Source organism: Neomonachus schauinslandi, chromosome X (assembly GCF_002201575.2).
Source record: "Neomonachus schauinslandi chromosome X, ASM220157v2, whole genome shotgun sequence".
NCBI lineage: Eukaryota > Metazoa > Chordata > Mammalia > Carnivora > Phocidae > Neomonachus > Neomonachus schauinslandi.
In genome coordinates this window covers 29373104-29386760 of record NC_058419.1, presented here as the reverse complement: position 1 = coordinate 29386760, position 13657 = coordinate 29373104, and the positions used below count along the sequence as shown (strand labels likewise).

The following is a 13657-nucleotide window of genomic DNA, read 5'->3' as shown; positions in this document are numbered from 1 at the left end:
CTTGCTTAAGGACAAAATGGGGTTATTGATTATTTACATCAAATTCTTACTATTTTAATATTTTACATCATTTTATTAAAAAGCATTATTTATCCATTTAAAACACAAAGTAAAGTAACAAAATATGAATGTGAATGAACTTTTTCATAACCAATGTACCAAAAAGAAACCCCACTAATATATTTATTATGGCTGTTCAGGTTAAGGATGGAGGGAATCAAGTCAAGTTCTACCCTGGGGAGACATCCAATTTATAACAATGACTACCTATCAATGCTGTCTTGTTCTTAAAAATGTTCACTGTTTTCATAAGCAGAATTCCATTTTGAGTTTAAAAAACAGTTTCACGAATTGTTTATCAGATGGATTGGGCAGTCTGACCACCACTGAATTAAAACTTATACTTTGGTTTTCCTGAACAGAACAATGAACTATTGCTAGCAGTATTATAATGAGCATGATGTAAACACCAAATATTTTTCTCCAATATTTCAGTTTATGAATATTTAAATATAGAGGTTTTTAAATTTGCACAATTAAATAAACATTACAACAGAAATTACGATTTTTACTTCATTCTAATAGTTGAATTGGTCTTCTTTTATACCCAGATCCCAAAAAGACAAACTTCAGATTTCTGTGAGTTTCCTGTTATGTGTATCAAAGACTTTCAAATTTAAAACAAAAGGCCTGGTAAAACTCTTTGGATGAACTCTGATATAATCTACAATTCCAACTAGTAATGACTTAAGTATAACACCAGGATTCCTTCCTCATCACAACAAAAGGCAGAAAATCCATTAAAATTGACTCTAAGGAAGGATCCAAGTTCTGTAGGTTGGAGTGGAATTTCATAAATACGTACGTGGAAGTCACATTCCCAGCATGCAGGTCCAATAAATAAATTAGCAAATGAAAAGAAAGCTTAAAGAAAACCACTTATATCATTGCAGGAAAGTCACTACACCTCACCAGGAAACAGCAGGCCAATTAGATCCAGTAGCTAAGGAGGAATAAGAAAGCTGATTCTCCTCTGGCCACTTTCCATGGGGCCTTGGGTTAGGCCACAAATACCTAAAGGGTGTATTTATGCTTATTTCATGAGCCGTTCTGTTCACATTGGTTCTCTATGGACTCTTCCCCTTCCTTCTTTAGTATTCTTCTCGTTGTAGCTCATGTTCCTCTTGAATGACTCATTTTCTCAGCATTTCTCATTTCCCTGCTTAGATTCTGTCTTTGTACTTCATCTTATCCACATTTCCCACTTCCAGTACTTCTCCAAGTCCTACTTCTCCCATTCCCTTCTGCTGTGTTTTTTATCTTCTCACACAAGATACCATATTCTCTTACTACTCAGCTAGGTCCCACCTCTTCCAATAAGCTTTCATTAACTGCCTTACCTGGCAATGTCACCAATCATAACACACTGATTTGTCACTGAGTCAATACTATGTCTTTTTTAAAATATTGTATCTATTTGTGTATATCCCATTCCCCAATTCTCCTTAATGAGAAAAAGAGACTATGTGCTCGTTCATGTATCCATATATTCTTTTAATGCTTTTGGGGGTTTAAACTAGGCAATATGGTAAATATTCAAAAAATTAATGTACTTACAACTAGCAATGTGTCCTGCACATAGAAGGGGCTTATAGTGGAAGGAGAAAACTGACCGGAAAACAAAGAATTATAAAACATTGTATTAGGTGCTATGATGAGGATAAGCATAGAGGCAAAGGCCCTAACCCAGTCTCTTTAGGACTGGAGCAAGTCAGGAAAGGCTTCCTGAGCAGAGGTATAACAGGTGGAATCCCAGAGACCAGAGGAAAATGAAGAGCTAGTGGGAATAATGAGAAATAGAGAATTAAGCTGGGCTTTATATGCTTACAATCTCCTCCATGTTTAGTTGGAGAGTTACTTAAGATGTTAGAGGCAAGAAAAACAGGAAAGGGAGCATCTAAGATGAGTCCTGAAGGTCAAACTGGAATAGAACTCTCTGCTTCTCTAGTTAGCCCTGACTGCATCTTAACATATATAGACCAGACCTAGTAATTTCCCTTCCTTAACAACCTTTCATCAAGCTCCTCAGGTGCTGTTACAGAGAAATTCTATAATAGGTATAAAAAAATACAAAGGACTGGGGCACCTGACTGGCTCAGTCAGTGGAGCATGCGACTCTTGATTTTGGGGTTGTGGGTTCAAGCCATGCGTTGGGTGTTGTAATTACTCAAAAATAAATTCTTTTTTTTTAAAGATTTTATTTATTTATTTGACAGAGAGAGAAAGCACAAGCAGGGGGGTGGCAGGCAGAGGGAGAGGGAGAAGCAGGCTTCCCACTGAGCAGGGAGCCAGATGCGGGACTCAATCCCAGGACCCCTGGGATCAAGACCTGAGCCAAAGGCAGCTGCTTAACTGACTGAGCCAGCCAGACACCCCTCAAAAATAAATTCTTTAAAAAAATCTGTTAAAAAATACAAAGGACTGAACCATGTGGTGCATGGTCTAATATCATTTACGTAAAAAAGCCAAAATAAATCAAAACACACACAGTTGTTTTTACATACATAAAACACTGCTGGAGGGGCGCCTGGGTGGCTCAGTTGGTTAAGCGACTGCCTTCGGCTCAGGTCATGATCCTGGAGTCCCGGGATCGAGTCCCGCATCGGGCTCCCTGCTCGGCAGGGAGTCTGCTTCTCCCTCTGACCCTCCCCTCTCTCATGTGCTTGCTCTCTCTCATTCTCTCTCTCTCAAATAAATAAATAAAATCTTTAAAAAAAAAAAAAACACTGCTGGAAAAGATACTCCCCAAACTAATAATGTTTGTGGATAGAGGAACTAGCTGTGGGGAGGAGGGTAGAGGATAGGGTGGAAGTGAAACTTTTCACTACATGCTCTGTAATACTTTTTGGGCTTTGAACCAGATGAATATATATTAAGTACTCAAAAAACTTAAATATTCACCTCACCCAATAAACCTTTTCTATCTTCCCCACCACCACACTTTTCAGCACAGCATTCAAGGCTCAATCTTACCATTTTAGTAGTCTCAGGTCTGTTTATAATCTTCCACATACACCATGATCTAAACACTCTACTTTCCTTACTTTTTTAAGCAAGGTTTGTTTGGAGCAGTCATGTGTGCCTAAAACGGGGGCTTCCAAAAATTTCTGACAAGCCACAGCAAGAAATACATTTTATGTCACAATCCATTGTATGTAAAATAAATTTATGTAATTGAGGGGCACCTGGCTGGCTCAGTCGTTAAGCGTCTGCCTTTGGCTCGGGTCATGGTCCCGGGGTCCTGGGATCGAGCCCCGCATCGGGCTCCCTGCTCGGCAGGAAGCCTGCTTCTCCCTCTCCCACTCCCCCTGCTTGTGTTCCCTCTCTCGCTGTCTCTCTCTCTCTGTCAAATAAATAAATAAATCTTTAAAAATAAATAAATAAAATAAATTTATGTAATTGAAACAAAATCTTCATGAAAGTACACTTATCATTACTATGTACGATGTTCTCCAATTATTTTCTATTTTGTCTTTTAAAAAATGCTGGTCATTAGGGTGTCTGGGTGGCTCAGTTGGACTCCCTGCTCAGTGGGGAGCCTGATTCTCTCTCTCTCTCTGCAGCTCCCCCTGCTTGTGTGCTCTGTCAAATAAATAAACAAAATCTTAAAAAAAAAAAAAAATGCTGGTCACAAACTACAATTTCATAAACCTACTAGAATATAAGCACCTCAGGGGCAAGGCCTAAGTGATCTTCCCAGGGCATCTGTCCAGCTTTGCACACAGGAAGCAGTAACTGACTCAACGACTGTTTACTAAGTAAGTACTCTGTACCCTGTTAAGTGCTGGGATCGAAACATGAATAGGAAGGTGTTAAATCACTACTTAAAGTTTGGGATAAGCTCTACTTTATTCCAGATCTTTGAAATGCACTATTAGACATATATTAAATATTAATTATTTTCTCTCACTTCACATGCAACTATTTGTATCAAACAGACTCTACATAGTTTTATAAGTCTCTTAAATAAAACTTTCTATGCAAGCTCCCAATCATTACTGGTAAAATATACTACCTTAAATCCTTTTTGAAGGTAATCAGATATAAAATAGAAACATTCTAGCAAGGTTCTAACCGTTATTCCTCTAAATCCCAGCCCCTTACCCGCTAAAATCCATACATGTCACATCAACAAACATGTCTGCAAAAAGAAAAAAAAAAAAACATGTTTGTCTGATACAAACAAAACCATACACTCCAAAGAAATGTAAACATGTAGCAAATGAAATGTAAAACTATAGTTCCTGAAATTTGATGCTTTGGGGAATACAGGATTTAAGAAACTGCAAAGGCACAAAAGATTGCATCTGGGACAAGGGAACGGAAATGAGGGTGAGCAGTAAGCCTAGAATAAAAAATGAAGAGGATTAAAATAAGAATAAAAAACACAAAGGCTACAAACATAATTAAACATGATAAGGGAGGAAATCTAGAAACTTTTCTGACTTAACAACAATAGACACCCAGAAAGACACTAAATTCCCATCAGGGTGCTGAACTCCGGTCATTGGCCTAATGGGTTGGGTCTTATTTTTCAAACCATATGTTTAAAGAAAGGAAAGCACACCACAAAGTTTTCAAGAACTGATACAGCAATAAAATCTAAATTATCTTTTTACATTTAGTAAAAATGGCTGAAATAAGATACTTGAAATACATCAAAAACTAAGAACTTGCAGAAAGGAAGCCAGACATGAAATCTAATTTTTCTTTTGACATCTAGTAAAAAGGTTAGTTTAAGTAAGACTAAAATTACCAAGGACTAAGAATTTGTAGTTGCACACTTTTTAAATTGCGGGGATAATATTGAGTACTAAATAAAGAGAGAAGCACTACATGATGTGATAGACTAAACTTAAAAAACATCAAGAGTGACAACAATTAAAAATAACCTCACATAGAACACAACTAGCTACTTATCAATATAGAATACAAAAGGGACGCCTGGGTGGCTCACTTGGTTGAGCGTCTGCCTTCGGCTCAGGTCGTGGTCCAGGGGTCCAGGGGTCCAGGTGTCCTGGGATCAAGCCCCGCACGGAGTCCCTCATGGAGCCCCACACTGGGCTCCCTGCTTAGCGGGAGTCTGCTTCTCCCTCTGCCTCTCCTCCCTGGCTTGTGCTCTCTCTCACTTACGCTCTTTCTCTCACATAAATAAATAAAATCTTTAAAAAATACATAGAATACAAAAGCTAATCATCTCTGCTAAGAACCTAACTGCTCTTCTGTAACCTCTGACTGCTTCAACAACCAGATTTTACAATGGGTAATAACCTGTACTTGAGGTGGACACACTATTTGCTTCCAGTCTTGCGGTCATCTACTTGATAAATGAAGCATTACTAGAAAAGGCCATTATTTAAGATTTATTTCACAAAAAGCTAACCAAACAAGAGTTCCTATTATTAATAATAAATAAAATTATTTCCATCAGAACTGAAGTATGGACTAGGCTTGCCTTCAAAGAAAATAGCTAGACATTTATACTAAGAATAAATGTTATACTTTCATATATAAACAACCAGCCAGCTCCAGAAAAAAGTAGCTGATTTAAAAACACGACACAGCTACTTATACAAAGGCTGAGAACATGAGGAAAATGATCCCATTATTTAAAATACTCCAAATTCCAACGATTATAAGATACCACATGTAAAAAAAATGACACAGTCTTAAGAAGTAAAGGACACTGTTCCTAGAGAGTTCCTCTCTTTTTCTATTATTTTTTCAATTTGGCTAATGGTGTCTACTGACACATATTTGGAATGTAATCTATTTATCAGCCAGCTGTTCTGGCCCAGTGTGGATTTAGAATTTTAAAACATGTGTGTCTTTAGAGCTGTATAATAAAATACAATCTTAAAATAAAGGTATCTTTTTATTTTTTAAGATTTTATTTGTTTGACAGAGAGAGACAGCGAGAGAGGGAACACAAGCAGGGGGAGTGGGAGAGGGAGAAGCAGGCTTCCCGCGGAGCAGGGAGCCCGACGTGGGGCTCGATCCCAGGACCCTGGGACCATGACCTGAGCTGAAGGAGATACGTAATGACTAAGCCACGCAGGCGCCCCTAAAGGTATCTTTCTAAAAGACTCATTTATTATCATCATCATCATTGATGACACCAATAAGTAGCAGACATTGTAATAAGTAGTTTTTGTAGTATTTTGTTTACAGCTCAACAACCCTGCCATATAGGTAATGTTGGTCTTCCCATTTTACAAATGAGGAAAACAAGGCTTAGAGAAGTAACCTGCCCAAAACTATCATGAGTGGCAGATCTCTGATCTAAGGCAGGCTGATAAATCAAAAGTCAGTGCGCTTAACCATACTATCTGTAGTCAATCAAAAACAAGCAAACAAACAAACAAAAATCCCCCCAAACCAAAACAACATTAACCACTGCCTCATACTTAGGATTTCGAGGTTGTCTAGAAAAGATAATTTTTAAACTCAAGCACAATTCTTATTTAAAATCACTTTTAATGGGCGCCTGGGTGGCTCAGTCGTTAAGCGTCTGCCTTTGGCTCAGGTCATGACCCCAGGGTCCTGGGATGGAGCCCCGCCTCGGGCTCCCTGCTCCGCGGGAAGCCTGCTTCTCCCTCTCCCATTCCCCCTGCTTGTGTTCCCTCTCTCACTGTCTGTCAAATAAATAAAATCTTTTTTAAAAAATCACTTTTAAAAGACATTTGTTTCTTGCAAATGCACTCAGAACCACATGTTCTTTTCTAGAAATTAAAAACTTAGGGAGGCAGTACATGCAATCCACACTAGGGACTTCCATGCTTAAGATTTAAAACATAACGGTTTTGCATGCACAGAAAAAAGTTCTGCAGAGACATATGCCAAATAAGCATTTACTTCAGAGACAGAGGGTAGGATGGGGGAATGAGGGGTTTGGTGAACTTCTGCTTGGTATACTACATTCTCCTATAGTTTCAATTTTAGGAGAGTTAGGAGAGTACTTTTTTTTTTTTTTTTGGCCATTTCCCTCCCCTACCCCCTCTTTAGGAGAGTACTTTTCATTTACATTTCAACCAGTCAAAATTAAACAAGCACCTGAAATCCAGATGGTATGAAGTAATTTTACTCCCTTATCTTTGTATCCTCTTTTAAACCTGAACATCTCAAAATAAACTTTCTGAGAACGATCCAAAGGAGCATTTATAAAATTAAGGTCAAAAACAACAAAAGAGCTAGAAACAAATGCTTTTGAATTTATTATAGCAGAAACAGTAAAGTACTGTGAAAAGTGCAGAAGAGTAAAAAGTTGTAACACTGATGCTAGGCTAAAGAAATGCAACTGAACAATAGCAGGTAATAACTCTGAAGTAGAAGATAATGAAAAACAAAAAATCCAAGCTATGAACTCTTGAAACATAAAAGAATTTAACAGAATCAATTTATCAGGAAAAATACTTTTGAACCCAAAAGCTCTAGAAAAATATTCAAGGTAAATAGGGTTCATTAACAATCACAATCAATATGCTATAAATATAAAACATATAAAATAACATTATTGAAACTAAAGACGCTGTATACCACCATATCCAAATAAACACCATATACATGAAGGAAAAAAATTACCTTCTTTGAGGACCATTTTTTCCCTAAAGTGAAACTACTGACCTCTCACACCGCACTACAGAGGTATTCGAAGTGCTGTGGCGTATTCCTGAAGCAGCATAGGAGCGCAAGTGCACTGGACTTGAAACTCGGGCATCTCAGTGCGACTCTGGGCACATTACTTAACTTCCCTGAAACTCAGTTTCCTCATCAATAGAGGAATAATAACTACTACCCCGTCTACTTCACAAAGGGTTTCTGTAATGCTTAAAAGGTAATAAAAGATAAACCTAATTTGTAGAGGACCACCTGCACTATATGAAGAAAAGCTATGGGACTACATGATCTCTTAAGGCCTTTCCAACTCTAATTCCATAATTCTACTTTTATTACTGTACAACTCAGGAGCCACATATGTAATATACCAACATAGCCAAGTAAGTGGGCTTCTCCTTAATAGCTTAGTGCTACTACTACCTGACACATAGTGTTACAACGATTACATTGTATAACATTATTACTACCTGTTGGGCATCGTTGTGAGTGTTTCGCATGCACCGACTTGTTCAATTCTCACAGCAACAGAAACTGGTGATCTTAATTGACTTATTACAAGTGAAAAAGCCACACTGTGACTTATGAAAGAGCTTTACTAGTGATAACATCATCTTATATTTCTGTAACATAGTGATTCAAGTTGTTTTTCACATCTTATTTGATTCTTAGAAGCAACCCCATGAGTTAGAGAGGACAAGTATTCTTTCCCCTGTTTTACAGAGGAGGAAACTGAAGCTGAGGGAGGTCTAGTTTCTTGCTCAAGATCAGAAGGGTAATAGGCGCCAAAAGAAGATCCCAAATCTGTCTTCGGACTCCTAATCCAGGGTTTGCCATTACCATACCACCTCTGCAACTAAAATGAATAGATAAAAACTACAAATTCTGATAAATCAAACCAACTTAATTTCTTACAAGGTATTTATCAATATGAAAAACACAAAAAGGGTGCCTGGGTGGCGCAGTCGGTTGAGCATCCGACTCTTCGTTTTGGCTCAGGTCATGATCTCGGGGTTGTGATGACCCCGAGTCGGGCTCCAAACTCAGTTACAGTCTGCTTGAGATTCTCTCTCCCTCTGCCCTCCCCCCTGCTCAATAGCATATGCCCTCGCTCTCTAAAATAAATAAATCTTTAAAAAAAAAAAGCACAAGCTATTGGGACTCTTAAGTATTTTTTTTTATATGAAACTGCTTATGCTATAATGGAAAGTAACTTCTTGAAGTGGCTGTGTCAAAAATACAGTAGGGCAGGGGCCTCTGGGTAGCTCAGTTAAGCGTCTGCCGTCGACTCAGGTCAGGATCTCAGGGTGCTGGGATGGAGCCCCACATTGGGCTCCCTGCTCAGCGGGGAGTCTGCTTCTCCCTCTGCCTCTGCTTCCCCCCCAACCCCTGCTCATGCGTGCACTCTCTAATAAATAAAATCTTTAAAAAAATACAGTAGGGCAAAATATCATGGTACTAAGCAGTCTAAATCAGTAATTGCCCTTAATAGTATATTTAAACTAAACACTTCAAGTATAGACCCATTTGTTAAGCAAAAGAAACAAACCTGAACCTCAGACCAAGTCAATGGACTACAATCTGATGCTCATTTTTTGGCTAAGGACTGTCTTGTACCCCAGAAAATAAAACAAACATAAACAGCAAGAAAAAGAAATGGCAAAAGGCTACTAATAAGGAGTAAGGATAAAGTATAGAGAACATTTGTATTTCTTGAGGCCTTTCCTATAGGCGAGTAACACCATTTAGCAAGAAGTACCATAACAGAATGACATGTCACCAGAAATCATCTGGGCTGTAGGATTCTGGGCTGTAGGATTCCATTATAGGTAAAACCTTGATTATACCAAGGTACTCCTCACTGTAAATCCTAATCAGAAGGGTCCAAGATAAACCCAATATATACCAACATGACTGTACTCATAGTTTGTCAGAATGTCAGAGTACGTCAGAATGTGTAGTCTGATTATAAAATATAGTGCATAAATTAATCAAGAAATTTTCACTAGAAGGAAACCAAAAGTCTACATAAGGACTCACTTCAAAGTAAAATCCATCTACATACCACCTCAATTTATGCTAGCCAAATCTGGTTATCCACATTAATACATACCTGATAGAGTTCTTCTAAATTGTACTTAATCGAAGTACTATTCTGGATAGCTTCCACCGCTTCTTTCAGCTTCTGCCATGTTTCATCTGTGTAGTTCTCTGGTAATTTAGGCTTATCTAGATAATATGTACAAGGCTGATATCAGAATATGTAGCATATAGTAATGGAAGGATCCATTAAAGTACAATAATAGTATTACTGCTTTTTAAGGGTAAATTGTGATTTTTATAATTATTACATCTAAATATTAAAGTAGCTACTGTATTTAGGCTTAGCATAAAGAAAATTTGAAATGCCAGAATACTGTTTAAGTCATTTTGACTCACCTATTAGAATTAAAGGTGAGGTTTCTTTTTTTCAATTGACTGTATTGCTTCAAAAAATAAAAATTCAAGAATCACAGATAAAAAATAACAATCCTGATCTTATTCCATCACATGTAAAACCTAAGTCAGTCAACGTGGATTTTGCACCTGAGATTTAAAATACTGAATGTCTACTATGCACAAGGTACTTTCCAAACATCTTAATCTCCCCAACAATGCTCTAAGGAAGGTATTATTTATCCCTATCATGCAACCGAGAAAACTGAGGCTAGAAGACTCATTTAGAAAGGCTTGCCCAAGGTCATCAAAGCTAATCAATGGCAAAACTGAGATTCTAATCCAAGTCTGTTTGACCCTCACATTTATGCACCATCTACAAATGGAGAGAAACATCTTAACTCAGGTTTTAATTTAAACTACATCAATGAGCAGAGTGAAATTTTAAAAAAATTAAAACATCCAAATAACTCCAGAACCTATGTAGCATTTTCAGAATGGAAAGGACTATCTTAACCCAGGCTTTAAACTTCATTGACCAGCAATGAGTATTTTTTTTTAATTAAAACATCCTAATACCTTAATGATATATTTTTAGTTTAAGAGGGAAAGAAAAAAACCCAAACAAAACCTCAGAAACCAGTATGCAAATGAAATTAGGATCATAGCTCATCCCTTTAAAAATTCTTGGCTATTAAATTGATATACTTTGGAGCAGTGAACACATTAGCCAATTACAATTCACATTTACTTCAGAAAGGTCTACTATTAAATCAGAAAGATTACAACACTCTTAAGAACCTGGGGATGGGAGAGGAGTGATAGGAAAAAAAAGAGAAGGTTAAAAATAAACACCATAACCCTCTGCTTTAAACAAAACAGAGCATATTCCTGATTTCCACACTAATGTTGAAAGTGCAAGCATTGAGAATCTAATTTTCTCAATACTAATATTTAGCCACAAGGCACTTATCTGGTAAATATTACTTCAGTTCATTCATTTACTTCTCCATTTAATAAACATCTTAGCATCTATTACCTGCCAGTTAAGGATGCTGAAAAACTAAGTCAGAAAAAGAGAAACACAGTCAACAGAAAAAAGTAATTCAGCTCAATTATGTTTTTAAAAAACTGTTGATTTTATATGCATCAATGCATTCATAATACTCTCAATCATGCATCTCAAACATAAAGTGAACAAATCTTCCTAAAAGCTGCAGGTCAGTACTTTAAAACCCATTTTAGTGAAAAAAAAAAAAAATAGATGTAGTAATTGTTCCTATCTTTAGACTAGTGGTACACAGAGTTACTACTTCTCTGTATACAGTATTTTTCACTTCCAAACCCTACCTTTGTAAAGAAATGCAGAGATCATAAATATTTTTCCCCAAATACTGCTTCCACAATGAGTTTCAAGAATATAGGATGCAACATTATAAATCTAACTATAAATCATCATTGAGCATGAAAAGATCACCATTGCTACCTGCATTTCTAGGGACTAGAAAATGTGGCCTACTGAAGCATAAAAATAAAAATCCCAGCAGTGCCAAGGCTCACCATGCACCTGAAATAAATAAACCTCTTTAGAACACAAATTTCTCACCTGTATAATCCAGATCAATCATACCGATTGTCAATGTTATAATGAGTAACAGATTAGATATAAGCTGAGCCAGACATCAAAATACTGCAACAGAAACACTCGGTGTATGCTTCAGCACAAGAATACTAACCACCCCCGGAAAATGAACCCTCCACCCAAAAAAGGACCTCCCTCCACCTCATTGATTATGCATAAAACATTAGGCTACCTCTATACTGTTTAATATATTAACATAAATAGAGCACGTGACCGCTCAAGTGTCAAATCCTTAGTAGGTGATTATGGATTTTGGCCTTGGTTACCTTTAAAGTTCTTGATCACTAACTTCTTAGCAGAGCCAGGCTTGCTGTTAGCAAAGCTAGAAGTGGTGGTAGAAGATTTGGCTAGGCCGTTTGCGTGATGCCCCGAAGCCACAGAAGAGATTAATATACTCTTATTTTTAAGTTGCTGCTGCTGAGATGTTGCAGCAGTTGGTGAAGATGAGGAGGAAGAGGAGGAGGATTCCTCAGCCATCTTCGCATCAAACCCTACAAACTCCAGGGTGTCTTCAAAACGCAGCTTCTTCTGTATCGGTACGTGGCTGGAAGTAGCCACTGAAACCCCCAGGCAGAAGGACGAGGTTGAAGGGGATGCCGAATCCCTGGGTTGTAAAGGAGGAGTGGAAGAAGAGGAAGAGGTGGAATCAAAGTCTTCTCTCTCGTTACTACTGTTACTGCTGCTACTGCTGCTGCTGTTTAACTTTCTCTTCTTGGCAGAGGTGGGCGGAGTGGTGCTGGTATTACCATCAGTGGCAGATCTGACCTCCTGAGCAGCAGCAGCAGCTGAGGGATTGGGGGAAGAAAAACCTGTTGGAAACATGAAAATAGCGGGGTCAACAGGCAGAGGAGCATCAAAAATCTACGTTTATATGCCTGCGTGCGTGTAGGAGAGAAGGTGGCAATGCTAGAGGGGGAAGGGAAGAAAGAGAGGAGAAACACAGAGGACGAGAAGGAAAGTGAAGGGGGGGCTACACCGGGGGAATGGGAGGGTTTGGGAAGGCGGATAGGCTGACACCAGGAGTGAGCCGAACGAGGGGGGAGAGCGAATGAGGAGGCAGACAGGTAAACGGCAGTGCCGTCCCCCTCCCCTGCTTTTCGGTCTCTCTCCCCCCTTTCTGCAGGAGCGACTCAGTGAGTCTGTGAGGCTGCAGCTCCTCCTCCTTTTCTCCCTCTCTCTGGGAGGGGAGATGCCGTGGTTGGGGGGAGGGGGAAGGGGGAGGGGGAGAGAACCAGGGCTTGTTATTGTCAATAGCACAAGAGGCTAAAGATGGCGCCACTTCCGGTCACGCGGCGACGAGGGAGGGGCGGCGTCTGTCCTCGGGAGTGGGGGGTGGAGAGAAGCACTGCAGGCGCCCGGGGGGCGGGGGAGCTGGCTCCAGGAGAGGCGGCGGGAAAGCGGCGGCTAAGGAGCCGGAGACGCTCGTGCTCCTTCGCTCGCTCTCGCTGTCCTTCCCCCTCCCTCTCCCGTCCCCTTCCCTGGCAGCACTGTCCTCCCCCGGCCCGCCGGTAACTCCCACCCCCTCCTTAACGGTCCCGCGGGGAGCTTCGCGCTGCAGCGCCCTTACCGGAAGTGACTGGGCAGACACTTTTCATAGCGCCCAGATCCCGAAGCCCCCAGGTCCGCAGGACTTGAGTTGGGGGGGGAGGGGGAGGGAGAAAAGGGGGGGGAAGAGAAGTGGACAGGGAGGAGGGGGCGGGCTTTCGAGACACCTCCCGAGCTCCTGATTGGAGCTTTCTGAACGCGAGGCGGGCCGGGTGGGGGGAAGGTGGCGGGAGAAGCAGCGGGAAGAAGCCTGAAGGGGAGGGAAGGTGGTGACGGTGAGGGGCGGGGTGAGCTAGCTGGGAAAAAAGAGGAGGAGGAGGAAGAGAGGAAGGGAAGGAGTAAAAAGTTAGGGAACCGAGA

The 13657-nt window shown here is 39.8% G+C and overlaps 1 protein-coding gene across 3 annotated transcripts in view; it reads right to left on the bottom strand.

Moving 5' to 3' along the window:
* Nucleotides 1–13439, bottom strand: part of CUL4B (cullin 4B) — a 37026-nt gene extending 23587 nt beyond the window's left edge. The window contains exons 1-3 of one of the 3 annotated variants that reach the window (XM_021686083.1): nucleotides 13320–13439; nucleotides 12019–12561; nucleotides 9788–9903 (exon numbers count right to left, since the gene is read on the bottom strand). In XM_021686083.1, the coding sequence (XP_021541758.1) occupies nucleotides 9788–9903; nucleotides 12019–12561; nucleotides 13320–13347 (687 nt within the window). In that variant the 5' untranslated portion in view covers nucleotides 13348–13439. Of the gene's footprint in view, nucleotides 1–9787; nucleotides 9904–11716; nucleotides 11739–12018; nucleotides 12948–13319 lie in introns of those variants that run through there. The other 2 variants (XM_044911884.1, XM_044911885.1) reach the window with 2 other exon arrangements.
* Between the last annotated feature and the right edge of the window lie 218 nt (nucleotides 13440–13657).